Genomic DNA, 17,859 nt, shown 5'->3' on the forward strand with positions numbered 1-17,859 from the left:
GCCTCCTCAGGGTGCCGTTGGCCAGGCAATGCCGGCTGGCGACCCCCAGGGGGAGAGCCTTCTCTGTGGGCACACTGACCCTCTGGAACGAACTGCCCCCGGAGCTGCAGATGGCCCCTGACCTTCGGTCCTTCTGCCGTGACCTAAAGACCTGGTTATTCCAACAAGCGGGCCTGGACTGATCATAGTTTTTAAATTTGGTTTTTTATTGGTTTAAATTGTTCTTATTTCTTATATTGTTTAATCGTCTTTTAATTTTTGTATTTATATCTTTTAACTTTTTATTGTTGTGAGCCGCCCTGAGTCCTCAGGGAGAAGGGCGGCATATAAATTTAATAAACCTAAACCTAAACCATAAACCTAAACCATGCCCAATGGCATAAGAATTGAGAGGATTTTAACCTCTGTGAATTCAACAGTGCTTTAACTTTTAAACCACTGTTGCAGTTGTCCCTTTTAGGTTTGGGGCTCCAGTATGCCACTAGCGTAGGAAGACTGCTGTGAATTTTAGTAGCCTGAAAATCTTCCAAGACAGTTTCACACAATGATCTAATTATAAATGATATAGTGATCACAGCATCATTGTTAACTATGGTCAAAATAGCTCTGATACAGTGGAGTAGTGCTAATAGTCATTTGTTCATCAAACATTCCCCAATTCATGGTGGGAAGAGCAAATGTAAACAGCTATAACATTAAGTAAGCAAGGCTGTCCTTACAGTATGTTCTGAAGCCTATCTAGCACAACAGATGGCAGGGACCATGTGAAAGATGTCATAACTGGATCTAAATTCTCAATATCTTCTCAATATCTTTAATAGTACCATTGCATGGGTCATTGACTGACCTGATTATTGGAGAACACAAATGGATGCTCCTTTGATGTAGTATATTTCTACCACTTAAATAACTGTCTCCAAGTTTCTTTTAATTAAAGAAGAGGGGAAAAAGAACTTATCCTGAAGCTATCTTGGCCACATCTAACTAGCAACAGAAGGCAAGAGAAGTTTTATTGGAGGAATAGATGTCGGGAAAAATCTGGCCAAGCCACAGGGAGCATCAAATGGGGAATTAGTCTGGTATCCATACATGGGCATAAGAGAGTGAAGTCTGACCCCCTCCAATGCCGTTAAATCTTTTCTGGTCTGACCCAGGTGCAAACTGCAAGCCTGAGAAAGTTCCTGAGTTATAAGCTGAGCAATAAAACAGCCAATTGAATATTTTACATGTGGCTCTGATAGTTCATGCCTGACATTAGCTTATGGAGGAAACTTGATACAAATTGAGTCTTCTCCTCCTTTTCCTTCTTGCTAGGCAGGAAGTTTTAGAATTCCAAGTACAGCATACAGGGAAACTTTATCAGACTGAGAAGTCTGGTCAGATCTATAATTTGCAAGAACCTCAGTGGGTTAGGACGCTGAGCTTGTCAATCAGATGGTCGGCAGTTTGGCAGGTCGAATCCCGAGTGCCGCGTAACAGAGTGAGCGCCTGTTACTTGTCCCAGCTTCTGCCAACCTAGCAGTTCGAAAGCACGTAAAAATGCAAGTAGAAAAATAGGGACCACTGTGGTGGGAAGGTAACAGCGTTCCATGAGCCTTTGGCGTCCAGTCATGCCGGCCACATGACCACGGAGACGTCCTCAGACAAGCGCTGGCTCTTCGGCTTTGAAACGGAGATGAGCACCGGCCCCTAGAGTTGGAAATGACTAGCACACATGTGCGGGGGAACCTTTACCTTTAAATGGACTGCTCAGATAACCATTGCATCTGTTGGAATTCTTTGCTTCATTATTAATAAGATTAAAGGAAGTTTAACCAACTATTATTTTTGTGCATTATTACGATGGGTTGTGACAGTGATATCAACCTGGTTTTTGCATCGCTCCACTACATATAACAAAAAGTGTGTTATTCTAATGGCCCTGCCAGGGGTTTCTTTAATTTGAAATGATTACTCATTATCAGGCCTTGGTTTTCTTCCTGTGGCTGTTGCATTTAACTTTGTTTTCTTGGGGGCCAATGGAGCAGCTGCTGATGGGAATAAGTGCAAAGGTGCAATCATCATTTGACATGATTTTTGTCCTTGCAAGGGTTGTAACCAAGCAACAAATGGACATGAAAATTGAACCAAACACTCATTTCTCTGCAGGTGGCCCTCTGAAGTTATTCCTGTATCACATTGGCAGAATGGTCTAGACTGCAGGCATTAGGTCGGCCAAAGTTGTATTAATCAGCCTGCAATCATCCGGCCTGCGTACAAAATAAGTGGCAAAAGTAGGAGGGAAATTGGGATGTTGCTGTGCATGGCAACCTCTTGTGGCTCGATTGCCCTTTGCTTTTATTTCTGCTTCAATTTTTGCATTAATTCCAGTTCATAGGATTGACAGCAAACATGGGGATAGTAACAAATAATAATGGCAGAAGCAACCCTTAGTATTATTATATACCAGTGTAACCTCAAAAGCTGAACCTGCAAGCTGATGCTATAGAAGAGGATAATTCTCCAGGTCTGAGAGGACAGTTATGATAATAATACTTAACTTAGAAACAGTGGAAGGCAAATTGTTTGGAAGACTGCAGATGTTGCAAGTATAGGAAATATTAAATAGTGGTCCATTGTTTTGTACTACTTGATACCAGGGAAGGATCAATGCTCCATTACTCATGTGTAGCATTAAATTATTATTAAGTCCAACTCAGCATTCTTCTTTAAAGACTTTCTTGAGCTTTCAATCAAAAATCTTCACGGGGCTTGTCAAGACTAAACTTGAGACTTACATGCAGAGTCTTTGTCTTTAATTTCTGCCATGGGAAGAAAGCAGCTTAATCAATTATCCATTTTGGGAAGCAAAATTCACATTCAAATCTGAGATACCATTGTAGAAAGCAAATGTCTATGTTGAATAGAAATCTGCAATCAGGGTGGACAAAAATGTCTAGTGACATCACAGCACTAACTCCTCCTCCCTTTATGTATATCAATGCAATGTTGCAACACAAGTACAAACAAATATTTGTGATATGATGACACATAGCAAGTTTCCTAATCTTCCTTAGGGATGGCTGTTAGATGCAGTTAGTTTCAGTTGTAAAACTTGAAACACATACAATTTATAGCTAATTTTCTTAAATTCCTACAGATTTGTTTATCAGGTTTCCCGAGCTTGATCTGAATGCATATATTTGATTTGCAGATAGCTGTTTGCTCAAAATTTGATTTAAAATGATAACCATCTCTGACACCTATTTTTAAAGATTTCCCCAGAGTATATGTGTGTGTGTGTTTGTGTGTGTGTGTGTATACACACACACACACACACACACACACATACACACACATACACACACACACACATATATATATATATGTGTGTGTGTGTGTGTGTGTGTGTGTATGTATATACATATTATTACAGATCTCCACATTATTATAACCAATACTTCCTCTCTCTTTTTTCTTCAATATATACTATCTCTTATCTAATTTAACATATTTCTTATTGCTATCCATCAAACATTTAATAGTTTATTTTATTTTATTTTTTGAATATATATCCATCAATCTTTTAGTATATTTCATATTTTAACATTCCATCTTTAAAACATCAAACACCTTATCTATTTTTCTAGCTTAATTTTACATTGATATTAAAATTAAAACATTTAAGATTTCTCAATTTCATATCACTAAAAAATCTCTTTTTCCTTTATACAATTCTCTTCAATATCTAGTAGTGTAATCCATTTCTCATTTATCTCATTTCCATATCTATAACAATTATACAATATTTAAAATAGTAGTCACTAAAATACAAATCAGAAGGAGGAGAAAAAAAAGAAAAAAAGAGAAAAAAAATAAAAAAAAATAAAAGAAGAAAAAGAAAAGAGGAGGGGAATAAGATATTCTTATTTCTCATTTATAGTTTGCACATATTAAAAATTAACCAAAATTTGTTCCATTTTAACATTCGATACATCCTTCATGTCTCTGCATCCAAATATATTAGTTATATTCTTATCATTTTGGCATATATACATCTTAACCCATATCATTTAGAAAAAACTCAATATTTCAATGTTAATATTCATACATTTGTATTTTATTTTTTATTTTTATTAATTTTTTATTAGTTAATCAATATTTTTATCTACTCATCAAAACATTCTCGTAATCCCTGTACCATCCTGTCTATTTTAATATTATCTATTTGGCCTCCTAAAAATGTTCATATTTCTTCAATCCTATTCTTGCTTTTTTCCTTTGCCATGCCATTTTACATTTCTTTGCCTCAGGGTCATCAAAGCATTCTTGTATTACTATTTCATATTGAAGTGGACCCTCAGACTCCACCATTGAAGAATTAAACAATCTGCCAACAGCACCAAATCTTATTATTTTCACCTCTTGGTACAATTGTCCTGGTTCAAATAAACTTCCTTCCATATTTTCTCCATCACCATCTTCAAAAACCTGTATTTGTTGACTATTTAATTCTTCTGTCAGTGTATTTAATTGTTCAATTTCTTCTATTAAGTTCTGTCCCAGTAAAATATTAGTTGTAGTCACAGTTTGAATTTGAGTTTGTTCCATCAAGATACTTTCTAATTCTTTTCCAAAAGCTCTTATTTCATCGCCAGCTGTAGAAAGGAGCTGATAAGTTTGGTAAGATATTTCCCACAGAACATGAATTTGTTTTTGAAACTCTTCCATTGTAAGCTTTCACATCTGATGTTCAAGGTTACTCTTTATCTTATTTTCTTAAATATTTTCTTGTTTTTTTTTAAAGAGAAAGTCAGAATTGCAATTTCAAATTTAGCCACTGGGTGTCCAAGTACTTTAAGAGTTCTTTTCTTTTGTTATTTCTTTCTTAAACGTTGTTTCCAAAAAAAAAACACCCCTGAGTTTGTTCGCCGCCTTCCCAAAGGAGGGTTAAATTCCCCCTCCCTCTTCACAGGGGGGAAAGTACTTAGCAGCTTACTTAGGTGAAAAGAAGATGATTAAGGTACAAGAGAAGATGATTAAGGTACATCTTACCCTCGTCTCTTTCACGCTGCTTTAATGTTGCCTGGTCAGTCTTTCGTCCGCTGGTACAAAGGGAATACAGGCACTAACGAGGGGTTTGCTGCCCCCCCGTGTTTCTGCAAAAGCCCCTTCTGTCTGGACACCCCTCCAGGGTGACTCTTAGGTCCTTTTAGGACCCCCCAGCGATGGGAATCTGGACGTGGAAGACGGGAACCGTCCTCCAGGCGTCCATTTATGGCTGTCGGCAAACCGAAAGTCCTGAATTGACTCCTAACTTTGATTGTACTCCATTTCATGGCTTAAAAATCCAAAAGCAGAATCATTTTAAATATTGACAACAAAAACAAGAAAGTTTTTGTGCCCATCTTAAAGACAAAGACAGTTAAAAGTTAATAAAATGGTTAATCATTTAAGTATCATAGCATTCTCACTTCTTTATTTCCCTAAGATTCAGATGCAAAGCTGGATTGGACCAATAATTCTGAGAGCTTCAACTATTAGATGTTTACTCTTTTTTAAATAGTATTTTGCGACCAAACTTGTGTTAGGGGACATTGAATATTTTGTTGTTAGATTTTCATTATATTACTTATACGTCAGACTGAACCTCCTGATTCCTACCAGTTGGTTCATCTTGGATCCTACCTAGGATTTCTCCCTGCAGCCCAGCCTTATGAAGATCAAAAACAAAATTATTTGGGTTATCCTGCATAAAGCCTTGAAATACAAAATGTAATAAAAATTGTGCCGATCAGTGAACACAGGAATTACTTGCATAATCAATGCAAATATGGAAGGTTTTAATAAGAAATTCCATTTCAGAATACTCAAGTTGAAATTCTACATAGAAAAAAGAGTTCACTGGGAAAAGGAAAATAGAGGGGGAAAACAACAGAAGAAGACATTACCCTAACCCTAGCCCTAACCTTAACCTTAACCTTAACACAATGGTCTACATTGCCTAAGAGTAATATATAGACTATATACAGCTAAATCTCTCGAGTCTGTTTGTTTATAACCAACTGAGTGAATCTGTGCCTCATAAAACAACAATTTTTGAATCAACATACCTCAAATGGAATGCATCCCGAAAATGGGACTCACAACTCCTATGGCAAGATTTATTTATTTGTTAGATTTTTCTCCCAGCTTTACTACTTTATAAAATTTATAAAGTTGTAGCTGCTTCACTGCTGTTGTGCTGTTACAGTCAGCTGCAATCATATAATCATCATTTCCAACAATCCCTGCTAACTTTCCACAAAGAAAGTCAATGGGGAAGCCAGCAGGAAGTCAAAAGTTGCTCCAGCTCCTGCTGTTTTTTTTTTTTCCTGCCTGTACTCATTCATTCATGTTTAGGTAAGGAAATATCTTTGAAACGTTGACCAAATGGGTCACAGGTTGTCTAATTTTTAAATAAGATCAGTACTATCAGCCTACCTAAATTTGTTTTCTTCACTCCTTGAATGAGCTCTTGGGTTTCACTAATATTCACTGCAGAGATGAATCAGCTTTCTATTTGATTGCTTCTAAGCAGGTCCTCAGTTTTTCTCCTTATTCCTTCTTTTTCCATATTCTCCTTAGTTTGATAGAATATGAGGGATGAGCCCAACTAATCTCTGTAGTCTGCTTTACCAAACCAACAACAATGTGCCATGTGTAAGGTCCTTGATCTATGCAGCAAATCAAAAAATCTCTAAGCTCATCTGCCTAATGAGCATAACAATGCATCCTAGTTTATACAAGTGGACCTGCATGCAATAGGCTTTGTGAAGAAACACAAAAATAAATTCCATTACGACTCTCAGAAGTTTATCAGATGAATCAGTTTGCAGTAAAAAAAACCAGAAATGAAAGGTATAATAAGCAATACATTAAAATTATATAGAAATGGTCATGAGAATTAAACATATTAATGGAAAAGATGGTGGAGGTAAAACATTCTTCCCACCCAGGGACTGGTTGACATAAATTAGTCTTTAGGTCAGGGGTCTGCAACCTGTGGTCCATGGCCCGGTACCAGGCTGTAGCCTCTTGGCCACTGGGCCCCATTTGCACATGTGCGGGAGCACTACCACCACCACCAGCATCACATGAGCACTAGCAACCTGTTTGCACCTATGTGCAGATGCTAGCGGCCTGTTTGCACACACTAGAAGCCCATTTGTGCATGTACACAGGTGCCAGTGCCTACACCAGCACTGCCTTGGGTGCACGCGGCCCACTTTCACATGTGCACGAGTCTAGCTCTGCTGCTATGCACGCACCCATTTGCACATGTGCATGCATATGCACACACATTTCCCTGTTCTTCCCTTTCTCCCCTAGCCACCAACCCAGAAATGTTGAGGAGCTCTGCTTTAGGTGATAGTGAGGTACCATACCACAACTGAAGTTCTGAAGTTTGCAATAACATTTGGATTGAATTGTAATGATTAATTGCAGATTGATAAAGAGATGTTATAGAACAGGGGTCTTCAAACTTGGCCCTTTTATGACTTGTGAACTTCAACTCCCAGAATTCCTCAGTCAGGCATGCTGGCTGAGGAATTCTGGGAGTTGAAGTCCAGAAGTCATAAAAGGGCCAAGTTTGAAGACCCCTATTATAGAATGAGCTAGCTGCTAGTTTCTACGTTATCACTGAAATACTTGCCTTCTTACCCAATCATAAGGAGGTTATCAGAAAGGAAAATCAGAACATCTCCACCCTAATCTACATGAGTTTAAATTAGTTCTAATTAGGAAATAGTTCAATTGCTTGAGTTCTTGTAACTTTATACCATTTTTATCAATAAATCTTGCTAAAGATTTGTAAGAATTGTGTTTGGAAGAATCACTTCTGGTTTGAGGCAAATGCTAAAGTTCTTCAGAATTGAATCTGAAGATTAAGAGCCAGAGTACAAATGTTTGGTAGAAAGGATAATGAAGAGATGAGGCACCATTACTATTGGTTTGATTCTCATGAATTGTCATGGATAGTTTATGGGACAAAGTAAATAACTGTAAACTGAGTTGATAGTGGAGACTGAGATTGGAATTATTAAGAGGAGATATCAGCTCTTAACTGATATCCCAATAGCATACCTAAGAATTCCCTTAACTTGCTTATGGGCAAAAGAATGGTACCCTTCACTGCTATAGAGAAATGAATTCCTTAAGATACATTGCTACTTTGAAGAGACCACACTGTTATTGACTACTGAAAAGACAATGAATAATCCCTGTTAGCACACAGATCTGTCTGAGGAATACTTTAGCTCATGTTCTCCATCAATCATAATCTAAACAGTTGAGATAAAGATGTGACTCTTAAAAAAGATTATTTTGCCAGATTTTCCAGAAGGCTTTTGCAATGAACATCTATAAAATATTCAGAGCAGATTATGACATGTGAAATACACTCGCATCCCTAAAACAACTTTCCAGAATCTTCAAACAAAAACAAAGAGTCAGGAACAAATCACCATGGTGACAAGGGAGCAATATTTCTTTATGTCTAAGTGAGCTTACAGCTCTAATGGGCTTTCAGACTGGTTACATTTTCTTTCCTCTTCTCTTACAGCAGTGAGTGAAGGACCAGCCACACCACAAAGTTCCATGTTACCGCAAACACAGCCTGAACATCCAAGCAGTGAGGAACCTCCAAGCAGGACTATTCCTACTGCGTGTGTCCGGCCTACACATCCCCTTCGCAGTTTTGCCAACCCCTTGCTACCTCCGCCAATGAGTGCGATAGAACCGAAAGTCCCTTATACACCACTTTTAACTCAAGCAGGTATGGAAACTGTTCAATTGAATGTTGGCTAGGGAACAAAACCTTGATGCATAACATGCAGATGTTATTTCTCTTTATCCCCATGATCTTTCTTAACCTAATCTACTAATAACATTGCACACCCAATGCTGTGCTTGGAAACTCAATGGAAATAGAGCTTAAGAGTCAGTTGCTATCTCAGAACTAGCACCTCAGGAGACAGATGTAAAGTTGCTTCCAACCAGCCCTATGATGAATTGAAACGTAAACTGCACTGTTGTCAGTAGATTACAGTAAGGGATTTTTTAAAAAAAGCTATTGTAGACAAAATTTGATCATTTGGTGGACAAAATGCTGACTCTGAAGCTTAGCTAAATAAAAACTCAAAGGAGACCAGCATTCTCTTAACTTTTGAGAAAGTGATGACACAGATAAATGATAAAACAAAGTAACTGAAAGGCTAAAGGGTGGATCAGGATTTTGGTTTGAATCTTATCTCCGTGTGAAGCTAAGCCCAAAAATGATGTGAAACAATTTAGCCAGAGTTCAGTTCTTTATTTGCTTACAAACAACAGACAGAATCTTGCCAGACTAAACCTATGTCAGAGGTAGGCAACCTTGGCTCTTTTTATGACTCATGGACTTCAACTCCCAGAATTCCTGAGCCAGCATGGCAAGCATGGAAACCTCTCCCTTTCCCCTCAGCATGGCTGGCTCAGGAATTCTGGGAGTTGAAGTCCATGAGTCGTAAAAGAGCCAAGGTTGCCTACCCCTGACCTATGTTGTTACTTGGGAGTATTCTGGGAGATTCTCTAGGAAGTTCTTCTCTCACCTATCCAGCTCCGGGCTCTGTTGCCTCTTCCTTTTTTAGAATGTGCTCCCTCTTTCCTGAGAAACTGTCTTATCACTGTAGTTCAGCACATTCTGCCACAAACTCATGGGCTGATGCTATTATGGTTGGTCAGCCTTATTTCCAGTATGAAGCAAAAAGTATTGCTTTGTCATGGAGAAAAATCCTAGATTCAAATCTTCCTGTTGGGATATTTGCCCTGGGAAATGATAGCAATACTCACCTAGAAGTAATGTCTTGCTTCTAAGAAATTTTAGTTCTTAGACTATTCTTCTCACTCCAACTCAGTGCACACATTCATCATGATTTACCGGATTTTACAATTTTGGTACAATCCAAGCACACATAAAAAGGCCAATCCTATTTTTTAAATAAAAGTAAGATAAAATAGACTGGCATTATATTTTAAGCTTGTTTAAGTAATAACTTCTGTGATTCTATGAAAGTTCTTCTATGAAGAATTTCTTCAGTCTATAAAATGTTTTTAAAGCAAAAGGACACTACTGTGAATGGCATCTGTCTGATAGTTACCAGTGTGCTAATAGCTACCTGTTATTCCCATAGTAACTGCTGGTATAAATAGTCATTTCTTAAAAAATCTAAATATATTTGTATAGTATAGAGCCAGAAAGTATGTGAAACAAATATACACTTGTTTTATATGTTGGAAGTTTTCCTTGCAATGTGTTCTTAATATAAACTTAATGTAAGTTTGAGTTAGGTTTGCAGATGAAATCTCTGAATGTCAAACTTTATCATTTGTTTTGGTAGATATTTCTGCTGAGACCTTGTTTTGCCAAGTGTCAGGGCAGTGGTCAGATGCCCAGGCAACTGGTTTTTTGTTTTGTTTTGGATCCAGAGACAATGAGCATTTTAGTGAATAAAGAGATTTTAAGCTTTATTAACTCAAGCAAACAGATTTCAAAGGGCTCAGTGGGTTAGGACGCTGAGCTTGTCGATCAAAAGGTCGACAGTTTGGCGAGTCAAATCCCGAGTGCCGCGTAGCAGAGTGAGCGCCTGTTACTTATCCCAGCTTCTGCCAACCTAACAGTTTGAAAACACGTAAAAATGCAAGTAGAAAAATAGGGACCACTGCGGTGGGAAGGTAACAGCGTTCCGTGCGCCTTTGGTGTCTAGTCATGCCGGCCACATGACCACAGAGACGTCCTCGGACAAGCGCTGGCTCTTCGGCTTTGAAACGGAGATGAGCACCGGCCCCTAGAGTTGGAAATGACTAGCATGCATGTGTGGGGGAACGTTTACCTTTACCTTTAGGTAAATAATGCATACCAAGCAAGATGATACTCAAATCTCTTATAAGCTATCAGGAGCACCTTAATAATAACAACAGGGATACCAAGGGTGGGTCAATTTCCACAGTAACCAATGCTAGGTTCTCTGCAGAAGTGGCCCACAAACAAAATAACCCCAAGTTTTTTTATCAAAACCTGGCACCAGGACTTCATGGATTTGCTTCTGTCGGGATGAGACTGCAAGACTTGACCTTGACAGGGTGGCACATGACTCTAGAATGGGAACTGAAGGTCTGAGACTTTCACAGATTTACAGCTGTGTGAAAATCCCCCTCCCTTCTCCTTTATTCAGTAAACAAGACTCTTTAAAAAAAAGCAGGTAACCTCAGAAAAGGCTCTAAACTTCTAAACTTTTATTTATTTATTTTATTTTATTTATTATTTAAACTTGTATACCGCCCTATTCCCGAAGGACTCAGGGCGGTTTACAGGGAAAAATTAAAAATACATACATACAAAGTTAAAATCGATTAAAACTAAAATTAAATTAAGTCCCTGAATTTGAACTAAAACCCCATTAATAAATAATTAAAACCCCTCAGTCTGGGCCAGACAGCTCAAAAAGCCAAGTTTTCAAATCCCTGTGAAATGAGCGAAGGTCGGGGGCAGTCCTAAGCTCCGTGGGAAGATGGTTCCAAAGGGCCGGTGCACCCACAGAGAACGCCCTTCCCCTGGGGATAACCCGCCGGCATTCCTTGACCGGCGGTACCCTAAGAAGGCCCTCCCTGTGGGAGCGCACGGGACGATGGGAAGTTTAAGATGAAGGAGAAATCAACATACTGTACGTCACAAAGCTCCTTGAAATAACAATGGTCTTCTGCACTGCTTCTGCACAACATATTTGTCCCATTTGTCTTGTTCCTGACAAAACTCCTTGTATAAATAAGTTTCCAATGACAAAATGTATACTGTGAGTGAGCCCTGTAAGATGAGACTGTTTCATGGTTGTAATGGATGATGCAACACAGCATTTGATTGTAGTCTGCTTACTGCAAGGTGGAGATGAAAGTATTTGAAAGTATTAAGATTGTCTCCTGCTGCTCTGTATTCTAAAGATGGTTAAATCCCTGACTGAAGATAGGAATTGCAGCAACTAATTAAAATGTTAAAAACCATGTTCTTGCTTCAAACATATGCTAGCTATTACTACACAATCCTCTTCTGACAGCAAGCAGAAGCCCTAAAATCCCTTACATCAAGAGAAACATCTTTTAAGTAAACCCTGCTGGCACTAAAACTTAAAATTCAGTTATTTCTCTTAAGATGGATACATTCAGTTCAATAAATAGGGTGAAGAGATAAATATATGGGATACTGACACAAAGCGCATAGGAACAGAGGCTCCTGCAGGTGCATCAATTGTGATATAATGTGTCCAGCAATCTACATGGACCTGATTTATTTCGGAATGCACACCAGCCACATAGGAATTCTTAAAAAACAAATTGTGGTGTTTGATTGTATCTCAGCCCTTAATTTGGACTTGGGCTCGCATGACCAGACAAAAGACACTAAGGCAGGGGTGTCAAACTGCCGGCCCACGGGCCGGATGCATCATAGTGAAACTGCACCCACCCCATTGCCTCCAATGGGAAAAAAAGCAGCGATACATCGCTACACATCACATGATGTTGCGAGTTTGACATCCCTGCTCTAAGGAGCACTCTGATGATCTAAAAGGAGCAGGGAGAAATCTTACCACATAGAAGAGAATATTTGTAGCTCAGGTTTGAACTGTGGGGTCCTTGATACTCTCTGTGCTTGGTGATTTACCAAGGTTTACCACCAAGCTCAGAAAGCGCCACAGAAATGTCGTGTTGTGTTAGTCTTCTGGAAAACTAGGTGTTTTTTTCAGCCCCAGTAGCAAATATTTTGTGCGAGTACCCATGGCATGCCCTCAGAATTCTGCCTCCCCCCAAAGATTATCCACCCTGTTCTCTTCACATGTTTAAGCTCTAGGCATTGCTCATTCATGGATATCATGATTTCCATGATCACGATATCAGATTTCCATCATTCCACACGATGTTTAGCAGGTTCCCATGGTTTTCAATATATCAATAAAATTCCCCGAGTTAAGGAACAAGTTATTGTTGACTCAAAACTTCCGCTTTGCCAGAAAGCTTACTAGTGCTACGGTCTTCCCCTATCCAGCTTTGACCATTCTGCTGCCTCTTTTTTTATTTAACTAATGGTGTCATATCACAATTCTGCATCCGTACATTGGTTAACCATTATTGGTAACCTGATGTATTACAATAGGCTGCATCTCTGCCACATCTCACTGTTGGACATCTTTCAGATCCCCTCCCAACTCTTCCAAAATGAAATCCCTCTCATTCTCATGGCACCAGTTAAGATTGCTGTCAATGTAGAAATTGTTGTTGCTGTTAGTTGCAAAGTCATGTCCGACCCATCGCAAGCACATGGACAACGTTCCTCAAGGCCTTCCTGTCCTCTACCATCTTCTGGAGTCCATTTAGGCTCACGCCTACTGCTTCAGTGACTCCATCCAGCCACCCCATTCTCTGTCATCCCCTTGTAGAAATAGGTTCTGAATATTATTGGTTAGATGTAGATGACCTGTGAGTGACTGTGGAGTTACCTGATGATGCTTTATTTCTACCAGCCTTGCCAAATAACCTTTCCAAAATCATATATTTTCCTAGACTGTGTATTGACCCTCTTATTTATGGGTTTAAATGTCTTATATAGATGTCAATTTTATGTGTTACAACCTCTGAATGGCTTGCAGACAGCAATGTTGTTGTTAGCTGCGAAGTCGTGTCCGACCCATTACGACCCCATGGACAACATTCCTCCAGATCTTCCTGTCCTCTACCATCTCCTGGAGTCCATTTAAGCTCATGCCTACTGCTTCAGTGACTCCATCCAGCCACCCCATTCTCTGTCGTCCCCTTCTTCTCTTGCTCTCAGTCTTTCGCAGCATTAGGTTCTTCTCCAGTGAGTCCTTCCTTCTCATAAGGTGGCCCAAGTATTTGAGTTTCAACTTCAGCAGACAGCAATACAAACCACTAAAAAAAGCACCATTGCAAAAACTCCTGGAGCCCCCAAAACAACTCATCTCCACACATCAACAATCAGCTTTATTGGGCTCTAGCCTCACTCTATATCCCAATGCTGGTAGGAAGATTTCAGGGGAAGACCATTCCAAAATTGAAAATTGTGCTCTCTCTCATCCCAGAAAATAACCACTTTAATGAAGAGGACAGGAAAGTCATACAATGGAATACGAGTATGACCTTGGAAGACTAGTGGGGAGGGGGATAGATGCTGCCTAGGGAGGGATCAGATAACGGGAGGAGGAGCCCACAACTGAGTAATGGGCACGTTTATACTTTCAGATTTGCAAGATTCTATTAACATAGCCCAGGGGTAGGCAACCTTGGCTCTTTTATGACTCATGGACTTCAACTCCCAGAATTCCTGAGCCAGCTATTCTGGCTCAGGAAATCTGGGAGTTGAAGACCATGAGTCATAAAAGAGCCGAGGTTGCCTACCCCTGACATAGCCTTACAATAAAGTAGAATTAACTCATCTTGGTGTGTTTTCTGTCTGGTCTAATTAGAAGGCTGAGAAGGCAGAAGTGTCCTCACATGGCACCACCACCACCACCCATTTTGAATGTGCATCTCTGCCCACCCGTTGGGCAGAGATGGCGAAAAAACAAGAAGAGGGAAGAGGAAAGCAAAATGGGTAGCAGATGAGGAAAGAGAAAAGCATTGTAGCTATGGGGATATTTGTGTGAGAGAGAGAAAAAGGGAGATGCTATAGTACATGGAGGAAATATACAAGGATAGATTTGTGTGCTTAGAAATGAAGAGATAATGGAAAAGGGCATCATTTTCCATAACCCCCATATTTCTATCCACTATGGTTGCCGGGGAGTATTCTGGAGCATTTTATCCAGAAGGTTATGGCTGCTTCTTCTACTTCCCATTCAGAAAAAAAATTCTTTTTCTAACGGTCTTAAGAAAGGTTAGCTTTTACAATTGTGGATGCTTTAATTTGAATTCTAGCGCTTAGAAGAATGCTATGATCATCAAAGTTGAACAAAAGAAAAGAAACAAGAAAAGTACCTCCAAGTAATTTTGGCTCAGGTCTATTAGTAGACAGCTCAGTTGTTCAGATCTCTCCAGAGCTGAATCCCCAATTAGTTAACTCTAGCTCTTGAGTACATTTTCTTCATTTAAATTCAAAGTACGTTGACCTGACTATTCCACCTTTTCTCCGATAAGCCTAGAGAGAGATGGGGAAAAAAGGAGCACAGCAACAGGTGAATTGCCTTTTTAAAGACCAATTGCTAACCATTTGCAGCTGTTATAAGAAATTCAAGCCACCACCTCAAAGCATTCATCAGAAATCAGTTTTACAAAAGAGGTCTCTCCTACAGCTGCAATATTCTGTATATAAAGAAATAATCAAACTGCACATTTTTTTCAGAATGACATGGAATATCTCATGCATTAAAAAACAAGACTTAACAAAAAATATTTGCTGATTGCCTCCCTTTTTGTTTGTTTTTTTTTTTTTTTCTGTAGCTCATAAACTGCCCCTGGTAAATTCAGCAGTTTCAGGATATCGGTATTTTTCTCTGTTTCTGGAAACAGCTGAGAAAATAGGTTGCTTCAAATCATCAAGTTTATTTTGTTGAGAGATAAGTTTTTAGGAAGAAATTTGCAAAGTTAATTAGCCTACATTTTTCTAATTATGCACCTCTTTATGCTGAATAGTGAATGTGCTCTCTTTGCCAACCACTTCAACAAATAGTAAAACTTATTTCTGTACATTATATTCATATGCCCTAAAGGTAAAAGGTAAAGGTTCCCCTGCACATGCGTGCTAGTCGTTTCCGACTCTAGGGGCCGGTGCTCATCTCCGTTTCAAAGCCGAAGAGCCAGCGCTTGTCCGAGGACGTCTCCGTGGTCATGTGGCCGGCATGACTAGACGCCAAAGGCGCACGGAACGCTGTTACCTTCCCACCGGAGTGGTCTCTATTTTTCTACTTGCATTTTTACGTGCTTTCGAACTTCTAGGTTGGCAGAAGCTGGGACGAGTAACAGGCGCTCACTCTGTTACGCGGCACTCGGGATACAACCCGCCAAACTGCCAATCTTCTGATCGACAAGCTCAGCGTCCTAACCCACTGAGCTACCGCGTCCCTTCATATGCTCTATTATAAATTAAATTCAAACAACACTAAATTTCAGTGTATAAAGTTCAGTTGTATGTTGGTCTGAAGATGCAACATCAGATAAATCTCTGTGAAAATTAAAACCATATCTAAAGGCTCTAAAGGACAAGTGGTTGTTTTAATCAGAGCACGTGCATTGAACACATACAATATACAGAAATTGTCTTTCCTTTTACTTAATTCATAGAACATAGAGCATAGAATAATAGAGTTGGAAGGAACCTCAGAGGTTTTCTGCAGCCCCCTGGTTGAGCAGGAGACCCTACACCAGGAGTAGGCAACCTTGGCTCTTTTATGACTCATGGACTTCAACTCCCAGAATTCCCGAGCCAGCCATGCTGAGGGAAAAGGGAGAGGTTTCCAAGCTGAGCCATGCTGGCTCAAGAATTCTGGGAGTTGAAGTCCACGAGTCATAAAAGAGCCAAGGTTACCTACCCCTGCCCTACACCATTAGATAAATGGTTGTCCAGTCGCTTTCTGAAAGGTTCCAGTGATGGAGCACCCACAACTTCTGAAGGCAAGCTGTTCCATTGGTTGATTGCTCTCACCATTAGGAAATTTCTCCTTAGTTCTAGGTTGCTTCTTTCCTTGGTTAGTTTGCATCCATTGTATCATCATATCCATCATATGATATCCATCATACTGTTAAATTGTTGTTGTTGTTGTTGTTAGTTGCGAAGTCGTGTCCGACCCATCGCGACCCTATGGACAACGTTCCTCCAGGCCTTCCTGTCCTCTACCATCTTCTGGAGTCCATTTAAGCTCACGCCTACTGCTTCAGTAACTCCATCCAGCCACCTCATTCTCTGTCGTCCCCTTCTTCTCTTGCCCTCAATCTTTCCCAGCCTTAGGCTCTTCTCCAGTGAGTCCTTCCTTCTCATTAGGTGGCCAAAGTATTTGAGTTTTAGCTTCAGGATCTGGCCTTCTAAAGAACAGTCAGGGTTGATCTCCTCTAGGACTGACCGGTTTGATCGCCTTGCAGTCCAAGGGACTCGCAGGAGTCTTCTCCAGCACCAGAGTTCAAAGGCCTCAATTCTTTGGCGCTCAGCCTTTTTTATGGTCCAGCTTTCACTGCCATACATTGCAACTGGGAAGACCATAGCCTTGATTATACGCACTTTTGTTGACAGGGTGATGTCTCTGCTTTTTAGTGTGCTGTCTAGATTTGCCATGGCTTTTCTCCCGAGGAGCAAGCGTCTTTTAATTTCTTGGCTACTGTTAAATTACAAAAGTTCAATTCCCCACTCCTGGCCATTCTTATTCAAGAAGCTCTGTGGAGTTTCTGACAGATATTTTCCTCCTTGCTATTTGAGAAAAATTTACCTGTACTTGTTTCAGAAGAAACCTAGGACTTTCTGCATGCAAAATTCAGTCCTCATGGATAGTAGGCAAATATTGCTCCAAAATCCAGACAATATAGTGACCCAGGATTCTGATTTTCTGCAACATCATTTTGCCTTTGAATATCCTCTTCAAAATAAGCCCCCATGTGCAGAAAAATTAAAAAAATTAAAAAAAAATTAAAAAATTAAAATTAAAAAAATTAAAAAAAAATAACCAGTAGCTGATTGTTCTGCAGCATGGAGACCCAGATTGGGAAGGGATGGCCATACATCTGGCAAGCAGATCCTCATACTTGCATGCCTGTGTGAAATGCTGAATGCCAGTAATAAACCCATAAGGTAAAGGTAAAGGTTCCCCCGCA

General features: G+C 39.7%; 1 protein-coding gene across 1 annotated transcript in view; it reads left to right on the forward strand.

The window, feature by feature from the left end:
* Window positions 1-17,859, forward strand: part of DCC (DCC netrin 1 receptor) — a gene marked incomplete at its 5' end in the record, with an annotated part of 1,185,616 nt that overhangs the window by 1,153,724 nt on the left and 14,033 nt on the right. The window contains one exon of the mRNA XM_081315662.1: window positions 8,585-8,797. Coding sequence (XP_081171788.1) covers window positions 8,585-8,797 — 213 coding nt within the window. The remainder of the gene's footprint in view (window positions 1-8,584; window positions 8,798-17,859) is intronic.

This window comes from Vipera berus (assembly GCF_964194415.1).
Source record: "Vipera berus genome assembly, chromosome: 2".
In the NCBI taxonomy this organism is placed as follows: Eukaryota; Metazoa; Chordata; class Lepidosauria; order Squamata; family Viperidae; genus Vipera; species Vipera berus.